The 20,180-nt window shown below is 28.9% G+C and overlaps 1 protein-coding gene across 1 annotated transcript in view; it reads left to right on the forward strand.

Annotated features, from left to right (window-relative positions):
- Positions 1-4,905: 4,905 nt before the first annotated feature.
- Positions 4,906-20,180, forward strand: part of LOC142321225 (uncharacterized) — a 73,231-nt gene continuing 57,956 nt past the window's right edge. Inside the window, exons 1-2 of the mRNA XM_075359219.1 lie at positions 4,906-5,043; positions 13,748-13,857. Coding sequence (XP_075215334.1) covers positions 4,957-5,043; positions 13,748-13,857 — 197 coding nt within the window. The 5' untranslated portion in view covers positions 4,906-4,956. The remainder of the gene's footprint in view (positions 5,044-13,747; positions 13,858-20,180) is intronic.

Consider the following 20,180-nt stretch of genomic DNA (forward strand, 5'->3'; position numbering starts at 1 on the left):
AATTTTTTAAAATGTGTTTATACAAAACGAAACTGAACAGACATGTGAACTGGGTCGTGGTTAACCTTCTGGATAATAGCGAGGACGTTAGGCGCATAAAGCGACAGCATATATTGATTTAAGACAATTAGATCTACAATTTCTCCGAGATTTGAGGTGAATCAGCTACCCTAGGATGTTTTGCATCGTCAAAATTCTTCATTTCCTTTCACCATTTATTTTTGTTGGTTCTTTAATTTGTTTCACCGTTTCTTTGTTTGATTAGTTATTTTTTATATGATTGATAAGACTATTTTTTGGTGTTTGCTTTGTATTTTCTGAACTTTATCGGTTTTTTTGAGGTCGTGTTTGTATATACTTATTAATGTTTACTATATCTTCAATGTACACTGTGTAAGATATGTATACAATATGTATAATGTACATCTCTTTGAGGTATTTCAATGGAAACCCCTCTCTGCATATAATTTTTTTATATTCAAATTTACTTATGGTTCCGGTAAATTGGAACCGATTGTAAATTAAACTGCGGGAAAAAAATTGTTAAGCAATACTACTTTCAGTTAGTAAGTTTGAAAACTGATATATTAAAATTATTGTATTTAATATTTTGCAAAACCTGACGATGGATAATAACAGTTTTGGGAAGGAGAAAACCACTAATATTCTACAACCGTCTGGAGGCAGAATATGAATCGCAGGAGACCCAGATAAAAATGATTAGTTAAACCGGGTTAGTTTGATAAGAGAGTCTTTTAATATGGGAGATCTGAAAAAGAAGGAGTGTTACTGGAGGTCTTGGTTTTACAGGTGAAAAAGTGCCATAAAAGTTTGCAGATTGCTTGTTTGTTGCGGATCGTTGGGCAGCTTTCAAGGGAACAACTTTTGAACCCTACTTTTGTATCGGGTAGTTAACGTTTAGAATATTATTTTATAAAATAAAATCGTCACAGTTGTGTGATGCGTCACAGTTGTGTGACGCCCACAACTGACTGAGTACGATGACTAATTATTTCTCAGTGATATGAGCGCTAAGATATATGGCATCAAGCCATCTACGATTTGCAATTCAAATGCGAATGATAATTTAAGCAGCTCATTGTTAAATTTGCCTACGAACAGTGTTTAAAAGCAATTTTTTGTTTTTATAAAAAAATTATTTTGCGGATAACGATTATGTAATGAATATTACTGTCTTGATGGTAATAAAATAAATAATTTATATCTTTATCTTTGGAAAACTATGGAAAGTAGGTCAGTGACCGATAGTATAAGTTAATATACGTAGTAAACTGTAAACACAGTGTTTAATTATACAACTTGAAAGTAATTAAAAAACCAAGTAAATAGATACATCTGTTGTTATACACTGCATTAAATTGATACCTGCGAGACGTGCGTTCATAATGTTCTCGATGGTGTCTCTACGGAAGCAATGTATGAACTGGACACGTTTTACTATCAGGATTTAAAGAGCTTGTGATAGGTATTTATTTTATGGATGTTTTAAGTGATAAAATTAAATGAAATCTTATAAAAGTAAAATGAACTGTGAAATAATAATAAATTGTATAATAATGTTTATTATTTACTTTTCTGTATAAATCTCCTGTTAAGCTGGTATATTTTAATATAACTATTTAAATTACTACTATTATGTTTTATTAAACTGTTAATCTATTTTACTATAAGATCAACCGGACTGAGGCAAATTATTAAAAAGTTAATTAAAATTGCTATGTTACAATAACAAGCTAAAAAATAAAAATATAATTGGAGCTGTGGAAGAATAAAACAATATTGCTTATGATTCTTTACAATAAAAATAAAAATTAAACTAATATTAATTTTTTTCTCAAAGCTAATATTATCATTTCAGGTTCCCAATAACTTTTTTGTTTGAGGCACTTAACATATACCCGACAAAAAGAATTTAACTACTTTAAAAGCACATAAAAGTTTAGGTAAGTTACAGATTCGATTGAGATCTCATTTTATAGCAAAACACATCAAGTTTTAACTCACCTCATCAAGTTTCATTAGCACCGATTTTAGCTATCACCGCTGTCATCAGTGTTATTAAAAGTGTATAAATTTACTGGTGCGGAACGTGCTCCCTCTGTGTTTTTTTTTCACGATTTGCAGTCAGGAACTGTAGTTTAATTTTCGTTGAGAGCACAATAGGGATCCTACTAGGCATACAATTTACTCTTGGTACCGAACCTTCGTTGAGACAGGTTGTTCTGTAAACATGCAAAATCACTAGGTCGCCCAAGCGTCCCTGAAGCTGCTGTGGAACAACTTAGAAAAAGCTTTGCGCGTAGTCTGAAGAAATCAACTCGACGTGTGACACGTGAGATTGGGATTCCACAAATGACTGTTTGGCACGTATTACGTAAACGATTGCACATTTTAGGTAGATTTCATAAGAAAGCTACCTATTGTAATGGGTAGCATGATTCGACTTCGGGAAAATTTCAATATATCTTCGCGTTTCACATCACCCAGACCCCCAAAATCAACGTCAGTTCAAAAGTTTATATATACATTTATAAAAAATTAAAAGTAATAAAAAAATAAAGATTATGGATGTGGTTGATAATATAAATACAACTTAATTTCGAGGTGCTAGACGTAGCTATGTAGTGTTCTAAATCTCTGTTAATATTTCTGGTAAAAATGAACATTTGATAAACCGGCTTTTTCATAAATTAATTTTAAAGAGTGGTCTGATCAAGTTCATTTTTTTTTTGTATGATATCACCACATAAGCCTGAAAGTTTCTGCGTAGTATATGGAAATTGAATTTTGTAGCGTGTGAAAATGCCATGCCTGATCGGGATTCGAACTCGGGATCTCCGGGTGAAAGGCCGAGACACTACCACTCCGCCACGGAGTCTGGAGTTTATTCAGTTCTAATAAAGTTTTAAGAGATATATGCAGATTATAATCATTTGAAATTTAATCCAATTCTCAAGAAGTAAAAAAATTTACAAAAGGGTATTAGGAAAGTTTTGCAATACGAAGGAACCGATCATCACAGACGATTGTTAGTGTGTGTTTAGACAGGTTCTAACCTGCACTGTGGCCGCTCTAGTCACTGTCTCATTATTATTTGGTTTTTAGCAGTGTTAGTGAAAGTAGGTAGTGATGTTGTCATGGTCGAAAATTGAATACAGGGCAATTTTGCATGTAGGTTAAGTGTTTAGAGGAAATGACTCCTGTGCTTGGAGAAGGTTGTCCTCGTCTTACAACAATAAGTGGTTCCGAGAGTTTAAAACAGGATATTTTGGCCTTGATGACGCTCGAAGGTCAAGTCGACCGTCTTCGTTTGTGATTGAGGTAAACGTCGGTGCAGTACGAAAAATGCTTGAGACAGACAGGCTGTGATCTAACACCAATTAGAGATGTCTTTAAACATTAATACACCAGCAGGTCGTCCTATTTTGCGAGATCACGAGATCACGCATGTAGGTTAGAAAGCTTTGTATCCTACGGGTAACTTTTCAAAAAGGTTGAAAATGCTAAATCTCCCTATGTGAACAGTATTGTGACAACTGACGAAACTTGACTTTATATTATGACGTCCTGACTAATGCTCAGAACAAAGTGTGGGTGTTCAAATATGAAGAGACTCTCGTGGCTGTTCGAAAATTCAGGTCGTGAAGAAGAGAATGGTGGCCGTACTTTTTAGTGTGAGAAGAGTTTTATAGCGAGTTGGGTTGGAAACTCAGACGACAGTTACAGGAAAGTAGTACTACGAGGAACGCCAGTCTAAAGTTATCGAACCTTTCAAGAAACTATCCCCAAATTCAAGGATGGACACATGGTTTGTTAACCACGATAATGCTCCAGGACACCGCCTCAAAATCGGTTTGAGTATTTGGCCAGCCCTGAAATAAAACTGTTGGAGCACTGTCCTTACAGTCCTGACCCACTCTAAGTGATTTTGCGCTGTTCCCGAAGATGAAGAACAAGCTGAAAAGGAGGCATTTTACGTGCGATGATGACCACCTAAGGGCTTGGGACGATGTGTGTGTCAAGATTTCCGATGAAACATGGCAGGGTTTCTTTGAAGATTGGTTTCGAAGGATGGAAAAGTGTATAATGCGTGGTGGAGATTATTTTGAAAAATTTTTTTAAATAAAGTCGTATTGCAAAAGTTTTTTAATTATAATATAAATTACCCAGTAATATAACAATATTTGACTAACGCCTCTAATACATTTCATATGTTTTAAATTAATAAATAATGTAATTACAGGAAAAAAATTATGCACATGACTGTGTATAATGTAATTACAAAAAAAAGCAATGGAAATAACTGTTTAAATGTACTTCCTGTTGACTATATAGCTTTTAATATTTGAAAGAATAATATTTAAAAGAATTCATTATTAAAAACACATCCGAATGAGGAGTTCATGATTAAAGACAACCAAATTCAACAAAAAATAAATACACTAAAAAACAAATATATTTCAATAAAAAGACAAAAAAGATATCTACTGTTCCATTGGTTTTTATATAATACAAGGATATCAGTTTATCAAGAACTCAATATAACAGAAACAGATTCTAGTTTCTATTACAACTCTTCTATACCTTGTTATCTGCATGATGATAATTCGTATAAAAGTATTTAGAAAATAATTCATTATTATTTTTTAACTAATGAAAGAAAATAATCTGCTGACCTAACAACGTCATGTTCTAAAAATAAAAAAAAGAATATATCGAACGATGTTCATTTTTAATTGGCTGGTGAGTGTACCACTACGGGTGATGTTTCTTCTTTCGCTATTGGCTCTTACTTGCAGGAACTATAATTATTATATAGACAAGGTGTTTATTATGTTATATATTGCCACGAAGTACATTGACTCATATCAGTTACGTAGAAATTCTGCGTTTAGTAAGTTACCTAGTGCATTGTACTGAAGTTAATCCACTATAATGACTATTATATTCAAAATTATATTTATTTATATTTTGAAAAAAATACTGTTCGTTGAAGCTACTCCTTATTACGGTCAAAAACAGGTAACAATCTATTTAAATTTTTCTCATATTGTAACAAGTATTATAACAAGTGTAATCTATAATTTTATTTACTGACCTCCGTAGCCGAGTGGTAGCAGTATCGAAGTCTTTCATCCTGACGATTCTGTATTCAAGATCCTATAATTCTTCTGACTATGTCCCTACGCACAAACTACAAGTAAAAATGGTAAATTAATTACCTAATTAAAAATAATAATAGGGATTAATTTATAACCAAGTTTATGTTCATCATTAGTTTATAACAGCTTTAATACGGTCGAATATGCCGATCCAGGAAGTCCAGTAATAAATAAGTTGTTCTGGGCAGTTCAGAATAGAAGTATTGCAATTTCTCATCCAAAAAAACCTGGCTCCTGAAAGGAAGAGATTTAAAAATGTAAAAAAACTTCATAGCCGTCAAATTTACCGTTACATATATAAATCAAATATTACTTTGTTTAAAAAAATGACCGTATACAAAATTTCATTATAAGAATGTCGTACCTTACTGAATAACCTCGTTAAAGTGTGATTTATTTCTTATAATTAAATATTTCTGTGTTTATTTATATTGATTATGTTATTAGCCTAAGCCAGAGTCAATAATTCCCTCAAATTTAATAAGATTCGTTATCGAACTTTAGCTGTGAGGTACTGTCAGTATCTTCAAAATAATCTCACAATCTCACGATTAGACACATCTAATCGTATTTTATTCCGCAGCTCTTAAAGCTACACGCATATTTCCTCAAATACAGCAACGACATGAATTGCAAACTAATTTTTTAATTATTAAATTAATAATTTTATTTTTATTTGCTCTTCATTGTTAGTTAATCAATAATATATTATAATTCATATATTATAATCAATTATAATATATTAAAAACCTTTTAAACGGACCTTTCCAACTTTTTGTGGGTATCAAAGATATGATACTAATATCTTTGAATTCACTTCCAGTTTTCCAATAAATTTGTGCTTTAAAAAGAAAAAATTATTCCTAAAAGATTTATTTTTTAATAAATCACAACATTATCATAAGAGATTTCTATTAATCGATATTTTGCTTTTTAAACGTCTAAAAAAATGTAATCGATCAGAAGTGAGTAAAAATTCAACAGTAAACGAGTAAATACACCTACGAGAAAATGTCATTGTTTACTTACAGTCGCTTTATAAAAATAATAAAGAATAAAATTAAATTTATCATAAAATATATAAGATCTTCTATTAAGACTTCTATTAATTTTATTCTACCCGATTACTAATTTAATTTGTTTGAAATAAATCATGAAAACAGTTTCAATTTATAAATGTAAAAATAGCTTAAAAGTATTAGATAATACTAGCCGACCCGGCAATGCTTTGGTATTTTTAGATTTGAGTATATATATATAGATTAAATGAACACAATTGAAAGGTTGATAAGATATTAATAAAATGAACATTACGGAACTTCACAAAATTTAACTTTTACATTTTACCCTTTCTCCCCTTTCCCCATTTTTCTTTTTCCCATTTTCATTTTTACCATATTCCATTTCCCCTTTCATTTTCCCCTTTCCCTTTTCTTCCCCATTACTCTGTTCTTCGTTTCCCCTTCCTCTTTCCTCCATTCCCCTTTTCTTTCCTCTTTACATTTCCTTTTCCCGTTTTTCGTTTTCCCAGTTTTCCCCTTATTTCCTTTTTACGTTTTTCCCTTTTACATTTTTCGATTTTTCCCTTTCTTCCTTTTTCCCCACGCGTAAATCGGTCCAGTAGTTTTTTAGTTTATAGCGGACACACTTATCGGAAACATTGAAATAGAATGGTAAAATATAGTATAGCGTGTGTTCCTTTTACGTCCAACAGATAGCGCTGTTTTTAAAAAAAGCATGTTTTTATCTGTCGCAGGTGTGGCATCTTAGGTATATAAAAACACGCGCGTATTTGAATCCAACGTTGTGTCAAAATTTCAAAGCAATCGGTGAAGAACTTTCGGAGATTTATGATTTTGAACAAAAGAACATCTATACTTTTCTTTATAAAAATTTTGATAGATAAAAAGCACGAAACTTTTTTTAACTGTTGATGATTACTAGTATAAAAATCAAAGAAACAAATAATGAAAACAAAAATTCTTCATACTACTAGCAGAATAAGTATGCAAACTGAATAAATTATGCAAAATATTAATATTTTCAATGTTTAGAAATATGGATACCAAAACAAATTACAAATAAAATAACAACCACTTACTGCTATGATTATATATATTAATAATTTTTCATAATAACAGTAGACATTTTACAATATTAAAACTATTTAAAAATATAAATTTTCAAATAACTAAACATCCATTTTCAGTAAAATAATTATTATAAAAAATGAGTAGATTTTAATCGATTTCAAAAACGAGAAAGTTTTGAGTTCAGTACCTTTTTATTTTGAATTTATATATATTTATGCATCCCCGTCGCGACTATGCTCTTGCTATATGGATACTTGATTTTCCGTCGCGGTCAATTTTTTTTAATTTTATGATTTTTAGTCAAGTAAATGGAGGCAAGTGCAGTCAGTCGCGTCGCACTAATAACATTGGCAGTGGTTGTGTTGATAGAGCCGCCGTGCTGTACACATCCCTTAAAAAAACGAAATTAAAAAACCGAAAATAGTTTTATGATATTTATCTGAAGAGTGTTTGCAATCCCAAAGCTACTAAATATTTCGTTTAGTAGAGTCGGATACGGAAATATTTGGGACAATTTTTAAAAACATTTTTACCTCTCTTCACCCCTTTCGAGGTGAAATTTCAGAAAATCTTGAAATTGCTTTTTTAGAAATTCAGATGAAGATTACACACATCAAAAATTAGGTTAATATCTTCATTTCTTACCGAGAATTAAAACAAAATATCCAGGTTTTAAAAAATATTCAAAAATCAATTTTAACTCTTTAGATTCGGAATTTTAAAAAAAATCTCGAAATTGATTTTTTGATATTCGCATGAAGATTACATACACCTTAAATCAAGTTGATATTTGTTACGAGAAATTAAAAAAAAATAAATTTCATCTTCGTTCCATTTTAACCCTTTAATCTCGGAATTTTAAAAAATCCTTTATTAGTGTAACGAAAGTATACTGTAATATTATGAGTGTATAGAAATTTTCATTATCTTCAGTAAATTTTGCTGGACGTGATTATGAATGACTCACGATATGCTATTTTATATATATGTAATTTAAGAATTAAATTTTAATTTTCAAATTAAATGTTATTATTTATTTATAAGAATTAAACAACCACAAAAAATAAAATAAAAAATTACATTTTTTCAATTATAAAAAAAACAAACTTTATTTAATTTTTATAATAGAAATGAATTTAAAATAAAAAATATATAAAACCCGTCTAATAACTATGGAATATATAGTAAAATATGTAAAGATTTTGATTTTATGGGACAAAAAGTTAATTTTATAGAAAGTTTTCGATACGATTTTAAAGCTTGGAAAAACAGTAAACCAGATTTATATATCGTGGAAAATTTATACAACTTACTCGTATTATTTTTAAGAATTGAAAATTTCATTAAAATATTAAAATACGAGTATATAAATAAATAGCTAAGAAAATTATATTACATTAATAATTAAAATAATACATTTTGATAATAATATATAATTATTTAACTGAAGAATTCAATCAAATTAATGTTAACTTATAAAAAAGCTATATTTATCTTCAAAATAAACACAGTTCTCAAAATTTTATTTGTTAAAATTGTTATATAAAAATAAATTTTAATCATTTTCTTTATAAATTTATAAAAAATCCTTATTACAAACAAGCATTTTAATTTCTTGTATTGTTATAAATATATTTGAAAAACTATTTATTTAAAATATTTAAATAATATTTAATTTATTTTTAAATAATTTTTAAATAATTAGAATGCTAGTTTCAAAACTAATTTAAAACGAATTCAAAACTAATCTTTAAAATAGCTTTTTGCAAATTTAACGCTCTTATTAAAATTTAGAATTAGATTACATTTAATAAAATGTAATCTAAAAACATGAACTTTTTTCTTAAAAATGTATTTTGTAATTCAATACGATTTAAAGTAGCGTCATTAATAATATTATTTTAATAAAAAAAATTAAATAGATACGTAACTGTAAATAAAATTTTTTTTATAAAAATGTTTCTTTAATGTTACAAGAATACATATTGAATGTTATTGTATTATCTATTATATTATTATTATCCAGGATCTATTGTTTATTTTATTAATGAATTATAAAAAAAAAAAAATTGTAGATACAGTTCTTCCAGTAGGCCCGCTTATAAGTGAATTATTTTTTTTGAACAAAATTTACAGTCTATAAGTAGATGATTTGAATACATTTTTCCATTTTCGGCCCCGTTGTTCAAGAATATTCAAAGTATTTCCACGCAAATTATGTCATCGTGTCTCTAGATTACTTTTCTTATTTTATAAAAGGTTTTTAGAAAAGTAGTGCTTTAACTGATCCTCTATAGCAGTTTACCTTTTTTCCGCCATACTTTTCTAAATCTATGAACACTTTATTTTCACTTTTTCATTTCTTGAGAAAGGTTTTTTGTCTCAGTATAAAATGATAATTTTTTTAGAAATATAAATTAAATATTCACTATAACAGCAAAATGAATGATCGATGGGTCCCCAATTTTTTGTGATATTCTTGCACTGTTCAGGCAGCACTGCTGTCTGGCACAATGTGATGTTAAATATTAGTTTTTCCTTCTTTTCAATATAATTTGTTTGTATTTTATTAAACATGTGTTTTTATTCATTATTAGTTTTTATTTATTCATTGTTAGTGCGTAACACGCAACCATACCATACGGCCTATTCGCCAAGCTTGTTGGATTCAATGTTATTATATTATTGTAAGATGTATTAAATTATGGCGGGCAGTATTTTGAGACACAGTTCCTGACGATTCACTTGACTCCGTATGATTCATACAGCTTCTGGCGGTTCACTCGGCTCCATCTACACTATATAAGCCGGCTCAGCACTAGAATCTGACAGTCCAATTTCGTCTCGTTTTGATCTCGTCTAGCCAGTCTCGATCTATCATTTGAAGACTCATATTTTTCAGTCAAAATTTACACATCATACAGTAGATATGTACATACATTAAATTATGTGTATTTTTCAACAATGTAATACAAATTAAATTAAATTACGAACATGTTAATATGCAATTGTTAATTCGAATCCGTATTTTTTTTTATTTTAAAACGAAACATGCACTGTGCAGGTTCATCTTTTTCAAAACACAGTTATAAAATTATGCCTTCAAATTAAAGTATCCTTTTTAAATTTGTTCATAAAATTAAAATCTAACGTGCTGTATTTTAAACTAATTAGTCTGCATCTAGTCATAGTTGACAATTTAAATTATGTAACGAAATGTAAACTGATATATTTAATTCCTTTCCTTTACTTTCTAAATCGGTTATCGGCTAACAATGCTGCAAGAAAATAGCGAAAACGCGTTCTACCTTAGGACAGAACTGTAATATTTTATTTTACTGCTTTATGGGATTTTTATTTTATTAATATGTAAACTTTTTTTTAAATCCTATAATCGAAAATGAAATCCTGAAGTAGTTGGCAGTAACTCTTGGGTTGTAACCGTTACATAAGGTGCTCGTATATCATTGTCTAATGTACAAGTTATAGTGAACTGAAAAATCTATTTTAAGAAATCAGTCCGGAATCAATCTGGAAATTACTCGTTTTCAGACGAGCTCTTTACCGAAGCTTAAATTCAATCCATAAGATAAAATAAGTTTTTAAGAATTTTTGTATTTTGTAACTTTTTTTGTGTCGGTAAAGAAGTATATTTTACTGTGTCAGTTCGTGGAATAGGAGCAGTAACCCTTAGCTGGTTTAAGGAGAATTGAACTAAAATGTAAGGAAGAAGAACAATCTGTACAAGAATCAAGTAGACGAAATAAGAATCGATGAAGAAATGCAAGGTCTGATTCAGCAAGATGAGAGACAAGGATGTTCAGCTTTTCACTGGGTATGTAGAAGAAGCAAATTAGGAATTAAATACACATCTGGGATGCAATAGCTATTCCAGAAAAAAATAATAAAACCTTTATGTGAACGATCACATTATTCTTTAGAAGAAACCATGGGTTAGAAGAAATTCTAATTGACATGTTTATTGCTAGGAGAAAAAATTCAGTCTGAAAATAAATAACTAAAAAAAAAAATAATAAAAAAGAAGAAATTAATAGAATGTGAAAAAAGGAAATGAGAACATAAAGGAAGATAAATATTATTAAAAATGAACATAATAAACTAGAAGTTGTAGAAATTTATTATTTGGAGCGAAAAATTTCAAAGGATGGATTTAAACTGAAATCAAAGAAAAATAAACAAGCAACGAAAGATTTTCTAGAGTTTTCAGGTATCAAATACAAATTTTAATTAAAGAAATATTTTCTTAAAAATATGTAGCATTTAATGGTCGTGAAACATTGACAACAGGAAAAGAAAAAAGAAAAATTAACCTTTGAAATACGGTGTTATAAGGATGTTGGACCGCTGAAATACGAAATGAAGTTTTAGACGATAGGTTAATTGAGAAATCTTTGAAAGAATCGTGTAAAGAGATGCTCTTGGAAATACTTTCGAAACTACAAGCGACATTATCGACTGTTCTTTATAATTGTTGCGATGTTTAATGGACAGATTTGAATCGAGTAAATAAGATGTTTTTAAGAGTTCAATAATCGAATGACCGACAATTTAAATTGGTGGAAAATTTTTCGAAAATTTCTGAGCAAAGTAGAGAAGTGAAAGAGGATTGAAAAATTAGGCGGTGTAAGCTGGTTTATCTAGTTTTGGAAGTATTTTCAAAGCAGAAATTTTTCAACGTTTTTTTAATTGATTGTAATGCATATATATTTATTTTATTTAGTAATCTACAATTTTATTTAGTAAATACAATTTTTATTTTACTGATAGTCTAATGTAACGCTGAAGATGACGTAGCACTTTTCAAGAATAAAAAATAGGCTTGATTGTGAAAGTAAAGAATAAACTTATTTTAATTTTCTTCTTCTGCAAATTATATTTATTCTTAGAAGGGAATGTTTAACTATATTTACTAAGAGAACTAATAATATAGACAACATCATTAATCTCAAAGAAAGCAACTCCGAATGATACTTCCTTTACCTCACCTGCGTTAAACAACCGTAACAAAGAATGGATAGAAGTGTGAATAACGAATTACTTCCTTTTTCCCCTGAGAACAAATTATTTCAGTGCTCATTATAATCATTTTTAATAATTTTATTCATGAATGTAAATAAATAATTTTTAATCGACTGATAAAGTTATAATTTTAAGTTCCTCTTTTTAACACGATTCAAAACAAATCTTAAAACACGTATTTGGATATTTTTCACAAATCCTATTTTGTAGTATGATATTATATGTCTCAAATATATATATATATATATATATATGAACTATATTAAATATTCTGAATTTATATAGCTATTTTAGCAGGTGAAGCATCGTCTTCAGTAGTCTGTATAATATAGCTACTGAAATCTGAAATACAGAGATATATTTCCTTTTTTGCACGTACATTTCAGATTCTTTGAAAAAGCGGTAAGCTGAATCTAATATTAAGAATCGATATTCTGGTGGTTCTGATGTATATGACATAACAACCAATAGCATTAAATTTATTTACCTTTTATTTACTTATAAAATAAAAATGAGCTACTTAATGAAAATGTTACCTTAAGATTTATTTTTCTTTTAGTTTCTTTAATTTATTTAAATATTAGACTTTTATTTATTCTTTTGATAAAATCTTGAAAAAAAATGAACCCTAGGAAGTTCTTATTTATAGAGTACTACAGACTTTACATATTATTAATATTATAAATAAATAAATTTAAAACATATATATATGTACATATTAACACCAAGTTGCGTGCAACTTGGAAAGTATCATTACAAAGACCAGTGGCTAACAATTAAATTTTCCTACAAACCGAATTATCATTCCTTGTTGCAAGATTTTTAATATGTTTTACTACTCGTCTCTATATATTTATGAAATTTTCTTGAGATATGCTTGACTGATTCACACGAGATTTAGTTTATAGCTTTTCTATTTAATTATCAGCTTAAAAATAATGGCATAAATATAATCTCGTTACCCTTAATTCGAAGAAATGTGAAGATAGTAAAGAAATATTATGTTTAGATTTTTTTAACTTAAAAATTTTGAAGTTATTGAAAGCTTAACAATAAATAAGGTTAATACTTCACCTAATGCGAAGTTTATTTAAACGAAATTGATTTTCTATGGAGCCCTCTATTAATATACATCTTGACTAATAATCACTACACATCATTATCATGCTAATCCAATTAGTTGATGGTCATCTAGTAATAGTGTAAACAATTTAGGGTACGAAACTGGTTGTAGCACGTACTGATAGCACTTAATTTAATACAGCTCTCCTGTATTCCATACATATTATCTAATAACTTGGGGTAGTATCGGTTAATTTTAACCGAACTCAGTTTAGATTTTCGTTCCATATTATTAATATATATATATAAGTTTGTGTGTGTTCCAACAAAGTACTTTTCTGATTAATTAATTTTTGTTTTTATTTTTAGTGGAACTTAAGCAACACTAAGGGACGATATAATGATTTTAATCATGATGAAGAAATGGTACATTTATCTACAACCCCGTCAACCAACTATACAATAAATGCTTTTGGCAGGTAAAATTTTAATTAATTTATCATTTTCATCGCGCAATAATAATAGGCAATTCTGATTTTTGGTAGTCTTATGTTAGTTACTAAGCAGAGAGTGTTATTATGCACATTCTCTCAGTTTGAGGATTATATTACGGTAAGATTAAGATTATAATAAGATTTTTACACAAGTAAGGTTAAGTAATACAAAATAAGTTAAGAAATGATATAATTTGGTAAAAAAAAGGTTTATCAGTTTTTTTTTAATACCCTTATTATTGTTATTTCTTCATCTAACAAGAAGAAGAAGAAAATAACAAGGGAAGTTGTTAATACGGCAGGAAAATACACCACTGATTAATAGATGTTAAAGCAAGTAAATCTTAGACGAGTGGTCAAAGAGGGCTTATCTTAACATATATATATATATATCAGCGTAACTGCTGACAATTATGACGAATATTTCAGATATTAACTTTAAACTTATCATTAGATACAAATTAATCTTATTTTCTTTTCTGTTTGTTATTGGGAAGTATGAGACTAACCAAGATACTTTAATATATATTGTTAAACTTAATACGAGTATATATTTATATTATATACATATATAAAAAGAACCATATATAAAAACCATATACCCATATATAAAAGAACCATATATCTGAAAAAAAATTTTAAGTCTACCAATAATGTAGGTACTGTATTATTATCTAAATTTAAATTATTTTATGTTCTTAATATTTTTAATTTTATCCATCTGAAAATATGAATCATACCAAAACAAATTTGGGCAAAGAATCAGGAAAATATTAGTTGATATATTCCAGTGATGATATGCTCTAACAAATTAAGCTGTTTAATTTCTTGTATTCAACTAGGGAAAGCAAGGATAGGTCAAAGAAAAATGAATTTCATAATTCTTATTCTTATTCATTTTTTTTTTTACCTAAATAACTTATTTGTATTCAATTTTTTCAGATATATTACATGAAACGCTATTGTTTTCTTTTTTTTATTAAATTATGACATAGAAGACATTTGAAAGGGTTGAAAATTATAAGAAATATAACTATATCAAAACGAAATTTGTTTTGTAACATAATTAAAGTAGGATATAAGCTAGCTAAGAATACGATGATTTGAGTATAAAACGTAGAAAATGTCTGAACGTCGTAACTAGAGTGAACAGACTTGTTAAATAAAGTCCTAGAAATTTATATAAATATTTTAATCTACACAAGTGAAAATTTAGGAACCTCCTCCGAAATTGGTTGTTCCCTTCATTCTGTATAGTATTGGCATAAACAAATCCTATGAAAAATTAGGCATATAGAAAATCTTCATAGATTAATATTTTGGCACCTAATGTGTTATTCACTCACTATAAATATCGGTTTAGAATAAGGCGAAGAGCGGCCGCGTATTAAATCGCATTATTAAGAAACTACTGATGCTATGATTCGTATATGTAACAGTACTCGCATATGTAACATGTAACAATATCACAAGTGGTATGAAAAATGTTCATACCTTGTTTCTTATGTATTACCACCATTTATCGTATTAATGGTTTTAAAGTTTTAGTATTGGTTTTAAGTGATTTTGTTTTTTATGAACGGTAAGGAAAAATAAAAGCAAATTAACAATACAGTAATAAAAGTAAATATAAAAAAATAAAGTTCTAAGCAGAATTAATCAGTGGTTAAGTAAATTTACATTATACGTTTCATAAAATTACAGTCGAACCTCTATATAACGAACTTCGATATTACGAAAATATCGATTTTACAAATTATTTTACTGCACAGTGACATTTTAATAAAACTATATGTAAATTTACCTTTATTTAACTTATACTTCTATATAACGAAATGGTGACTGCATATTAATATAATACAGTATGTAGTAACATACAGTAATTTTTACAAAATGTTTTTTAATAATAATGATATTAAATTTAGTATTCTGGATATCTCCAAAAAAAGAGGTAGTTAAAAAAGAGGTAATTTAAGGTAGTTATTCTTTTGATTTCCGTATCTATATACAAACACAAAGTATTCTTGACAACAGTCAAGAATGACAGGTTATTTATTGAACTGGTAATGAGAAAATTCCCAATATTCTCTTATAACTCATTAACAATAAAATTCTAACAAAGATTTAAACATGTGTTCTGCAATTATTGTCTGCCTATACATTAAAGTAGCGGAATTTCCCGAAATCCATTAACTAACGCAGAGCACTAAAGTTACTGTGCAAAATTTTATTTATTTGTCTAAACGAGACATTTATCTACAGTACGTAGACAAAAGAAATAGAATTCTTAGAAAACATTTAACATACACTTCCTCTATTGATCATTCCAACCCCCGTAGGGGAAGACTCCCGCCCTGTGACGATTCCGGTCGCCATACCATCACCCCCCTTCCCCGTTCCTGATGAGATTTAACGGAGGTCGTCTTTTGACCCTCTAACTGATTACATCTCAAGTAATTAGCTAGAACTCGTTGGGATGCCACGGATGTAAATGCTTCGGTAGAAATTTACATCAGTGAATTTTGACTCAGCATTCGCCTTCGCGTAGGCTTTTTTTGGACATCTTGACTGTCCTACTTCGTTGCCCTCTGAAATAGTTAACCGAATACGCAGAAGCACGAACCCCGCACCTAGTTCTACATTTTAAGTAAGCTATTAGTGAGAAAATATCTTATAACATTGGAGGCAAATTCAGTAAATAAAGTTACCACAAGGAATGTTGTTCGCAACAACGGAATTTATTCCTAGTTTCCTTAGTTAACTCAACTTGATAGTTTAAACCCCTAGTTTAATTACAACTACGGACTCCGGTCTGATCTACCAGGGAGAGGAGAACGGACCTCCATTCCCACTCAGCTCCATCTCAGAGTCCCGGGTGACATTTACTTTATTACATAAAATTATCATCGTCGAGATGGTACTACACCTCCCGGCTGCATGGGAAACCATGCCCTTGGCAGTACAGTCACCATCCCGCTATTGATCAATGCATACATACATTTCAGCAATAATTTTTGCTGGGATTAATTCCGTTGGTATCTATCTTTGGATTACGTTTCTTGTACACTGTTACGATACTATACTGTACTGTTTCTTTAGTTTGCCGTATACAATGTCAAAACGGATGTACCTTAGTGTTTCGGAAAAAATTAGCATTATACACGAAGTTGACAAAGGTGTTAAAAAAAGATATCGCGCAAAAATTGCAATCCCACCAATTGTTGATTATCAACAATTTTTAAAAATCGGGACGTGATGCTACAAGAAGTAAACCAGGACGATGACGACATACTTCATAGTATTAGTAACTCCTTTTTGAACTGTAAGAAGCAGATGATGACGATGATGAAAATTGCGAAGACCAGCAGGAGGAGAGAAAACCTACCGACGACGAGGTTTTACAATCATTTAAAACAATTAGGCTTGAACTACAGCTCAAGGATGAAGTACCTGACAGTATTTTTGAGTATTAAATAAACTAAAAACCTTTTAAGTTTATTAAACTTAAACTTTTTTTGACCGTAGTACCTTATTCAAACAGAAAATTACTCACTTTTTCAAGTAATAATTAATACTATATTAGTAATTATGTACTGTAAACATTACCTATCAACATCTATCAAAAACTAAAGAATGCATTAGGATTAGTGTTTTTTTAATCAGTTTATAAAAAAAGTTAGTGTGTTCATTTTTTGTGTATCGTTGCGGAAATGATTTTGTGCTAGAAATAAAAATGCAATGTATTAACCTACAACTGAGTAAAATAAGCTTTTACTTATACGCTACATCCATTCCAAGTACGAGGTTAAGTCCTTACCTGAAATACATTCGTTTTATATACAGTACGTATAATGTATTAGATTAATATGTAACACATGACATAAAAAATATATTTACAGTTTTTTCTATAGCGCTATTAAGAGAAATAACTGTAATTAATTTTAATTCATCATAAAACAGTATAAAACGTTCATAAAAAATAATTACACTGGGTATTATTATCTATATAACGAAAACCTCTATTTTACGAATTTTCCCGGGATTCTTGATTTCTTTATGTAGAGGTTCGATTATATTAGTATTGTAATAAAATCAAAAGGCAAATCGGCAGCCAGGAAACGACTGAAATTTTGAAAGATTTTTTGACAACCAAAAAAAATTTCAGCGGGACTAAGATACGGATTTGTCAAGCAATTCGTATGGAGTGTAACGTTGTACAAACGTGAAACGGTGATAATCAGAAAAAAGGTTACGCACAAAAAAAGTTCTGAAATGTAGTCGTTGTGAAGAAAAGAGAAAGTGAAACGACGGATAGAATGAGGAACGAGGTATGAAAAGGAAAGAACATGGTATGAATGTAAAAAGGAAGAGGTAAAAATTTGAATCGCATACTACCGTATTCGCCTCAGGGTAAGTTACTTAGACTTTTGTTAGAGGGGAGGTACACAGAAACTAGTGTACAGCAATGTAGTACGCGCGCCTAGAACAACTTACTTATCTGTCTTACAGCACTATGCTATTAAACAGCATCCTCCGCAGAAACATTGTCATTCGTCAATGTTTTTTAAAACAGGCATAGGTTGTTAGCGAGAGACTATCTGCTGTCTCACCCAATCCCCTTTAAGAAAAAAAATTTCTTGAACGCATTTGTACATAATAATAAATTAATCATAGTATATTAACATTGGGTAAGGAAGGAAGAAATAATAAGATTTGGAATGCTGACGTTAGATTTGAAAAATAACGTTATTCAGGCCTGGGAAGATGACCAAATATTAGGTATACAAAAATTCACTATAACATATTAAAAATAAATTTTAAAAAATCCTTTTACTAGCAAATTACAAGTATAAAAGTAAAATGTTAATAAAATACTAAAATGAATTTACATATAATTTATATCAATTTGTGAATGTGTAAGTGAATTGTACACAACAATAATTTGGGTTCTGTAATCTCAGTTTAGTTTTGTTAACCGTTACGTCTTGGCACCGACAATTTGGCGCGCTATACCAACAATTTGGTAAAAGTCTATTTAACGATACACACATATTTCAATTTTCATAGTGATAAAAACTTCTCACGGTTCGTATTTCAATCCTCATAGTTCTTTCGCGTCGGTCGTGTGAGGTCCGAATTTAATTACAGGCAGTAATTTTTGTTCTTTTAATTTTAAAAATTAAAAAATAATTATTGATCATGAAGTATATATCTAACTGTTTGTTCTAATGCAACTGTTAGGTAACAAATAAATTTTATTTAAATTTTGAAATAAAACGACCAAAAATTTTTAATTTATAAAAAAAAAAGATCATTATTGCTAATAATTATAATTAATTTATTTTAATAAAAAGAGATTAAAAAACACATATTCATTTTCAGGCTTTTATATTCACGGCAAAGTAAATTGCAATAAACGAAAGATGTTATAAAGTAAAATGAGCATGTATAAAATAATTAAAAATTTATAATATAAAAAATTACTGAATAATATTATAATGATTACATATTTAGCAAATAAATTTTCTGAAACATAAATTAAGTTAAAATACAGAATAATTTAAGTTCACAACTAAACCGCAAAAATAATAAACATACAATTTTGAATGTCAGCTTTAGTAGAATATTATAAGTTAAAATAAGATGTAACAAACTAAACTAAAATGACCTATTGAGATTGTTTTAACACAAAGTGTCATCTAATGTAGAAAACAGTTAACAACATCAACTGAAGTGTAAAAAAAAACCATATTGCAGTTATAGAAAAGTAAATGTAAGTCAGTAAAACCACAATGTACATTAGTTAATGAAAAATAAATGTAATCACAATGTGAAGTAAATTAATTATTAAAATCTTTAATCAACTATAATATGAGTTAAATGTAAATTAATTGACTATAAAATAATTTGCAAGCGTCAGTTATAAAATTATTTAACTTCAATATTTGTTTTTTTAAAGGAAACTGTGTTTATCTTTTCGTTTTTAATTATCATTCGCAATGTTATTACATTGCTAAAGTAAATATATAATCTAAATATTTATGCACTTTCATATGTGACTACAGGATAGTTGTTTATTATTTCATATAAAATAAACTTCCATTTATAACTTCATTAAACTTTTACCAAAATGTGTATTATACTTCACTCATACTGTTCTGCCATTAGGGCAGGTCTTGTCACAACTTCTTCTCTCCACCTTGTTCTATTCTTTGCTAACCTCTTTGTTTCCAGATATTTTCGCTTTTCCATAATTCCATCCATTACTTGAAATCTCTTTCTTTCCTTCCATTCACCAAGCCTTCTAT

The sequence above is a fragment of the Lycorma delicatula genome, chromosome 3 (genome assembly GCF_047948215.1).
Source record: "Lycorma delicatula isolate Av1 chromosome 3, ASM4794821v1, whole genome shotgun sequence".
Lineage (NCBI taxonomy): Eukaryota > Metazoa > Arthropoda > Insecta > Hemiptera > Fulgoridae > Lycorma > Lycorma delicatula.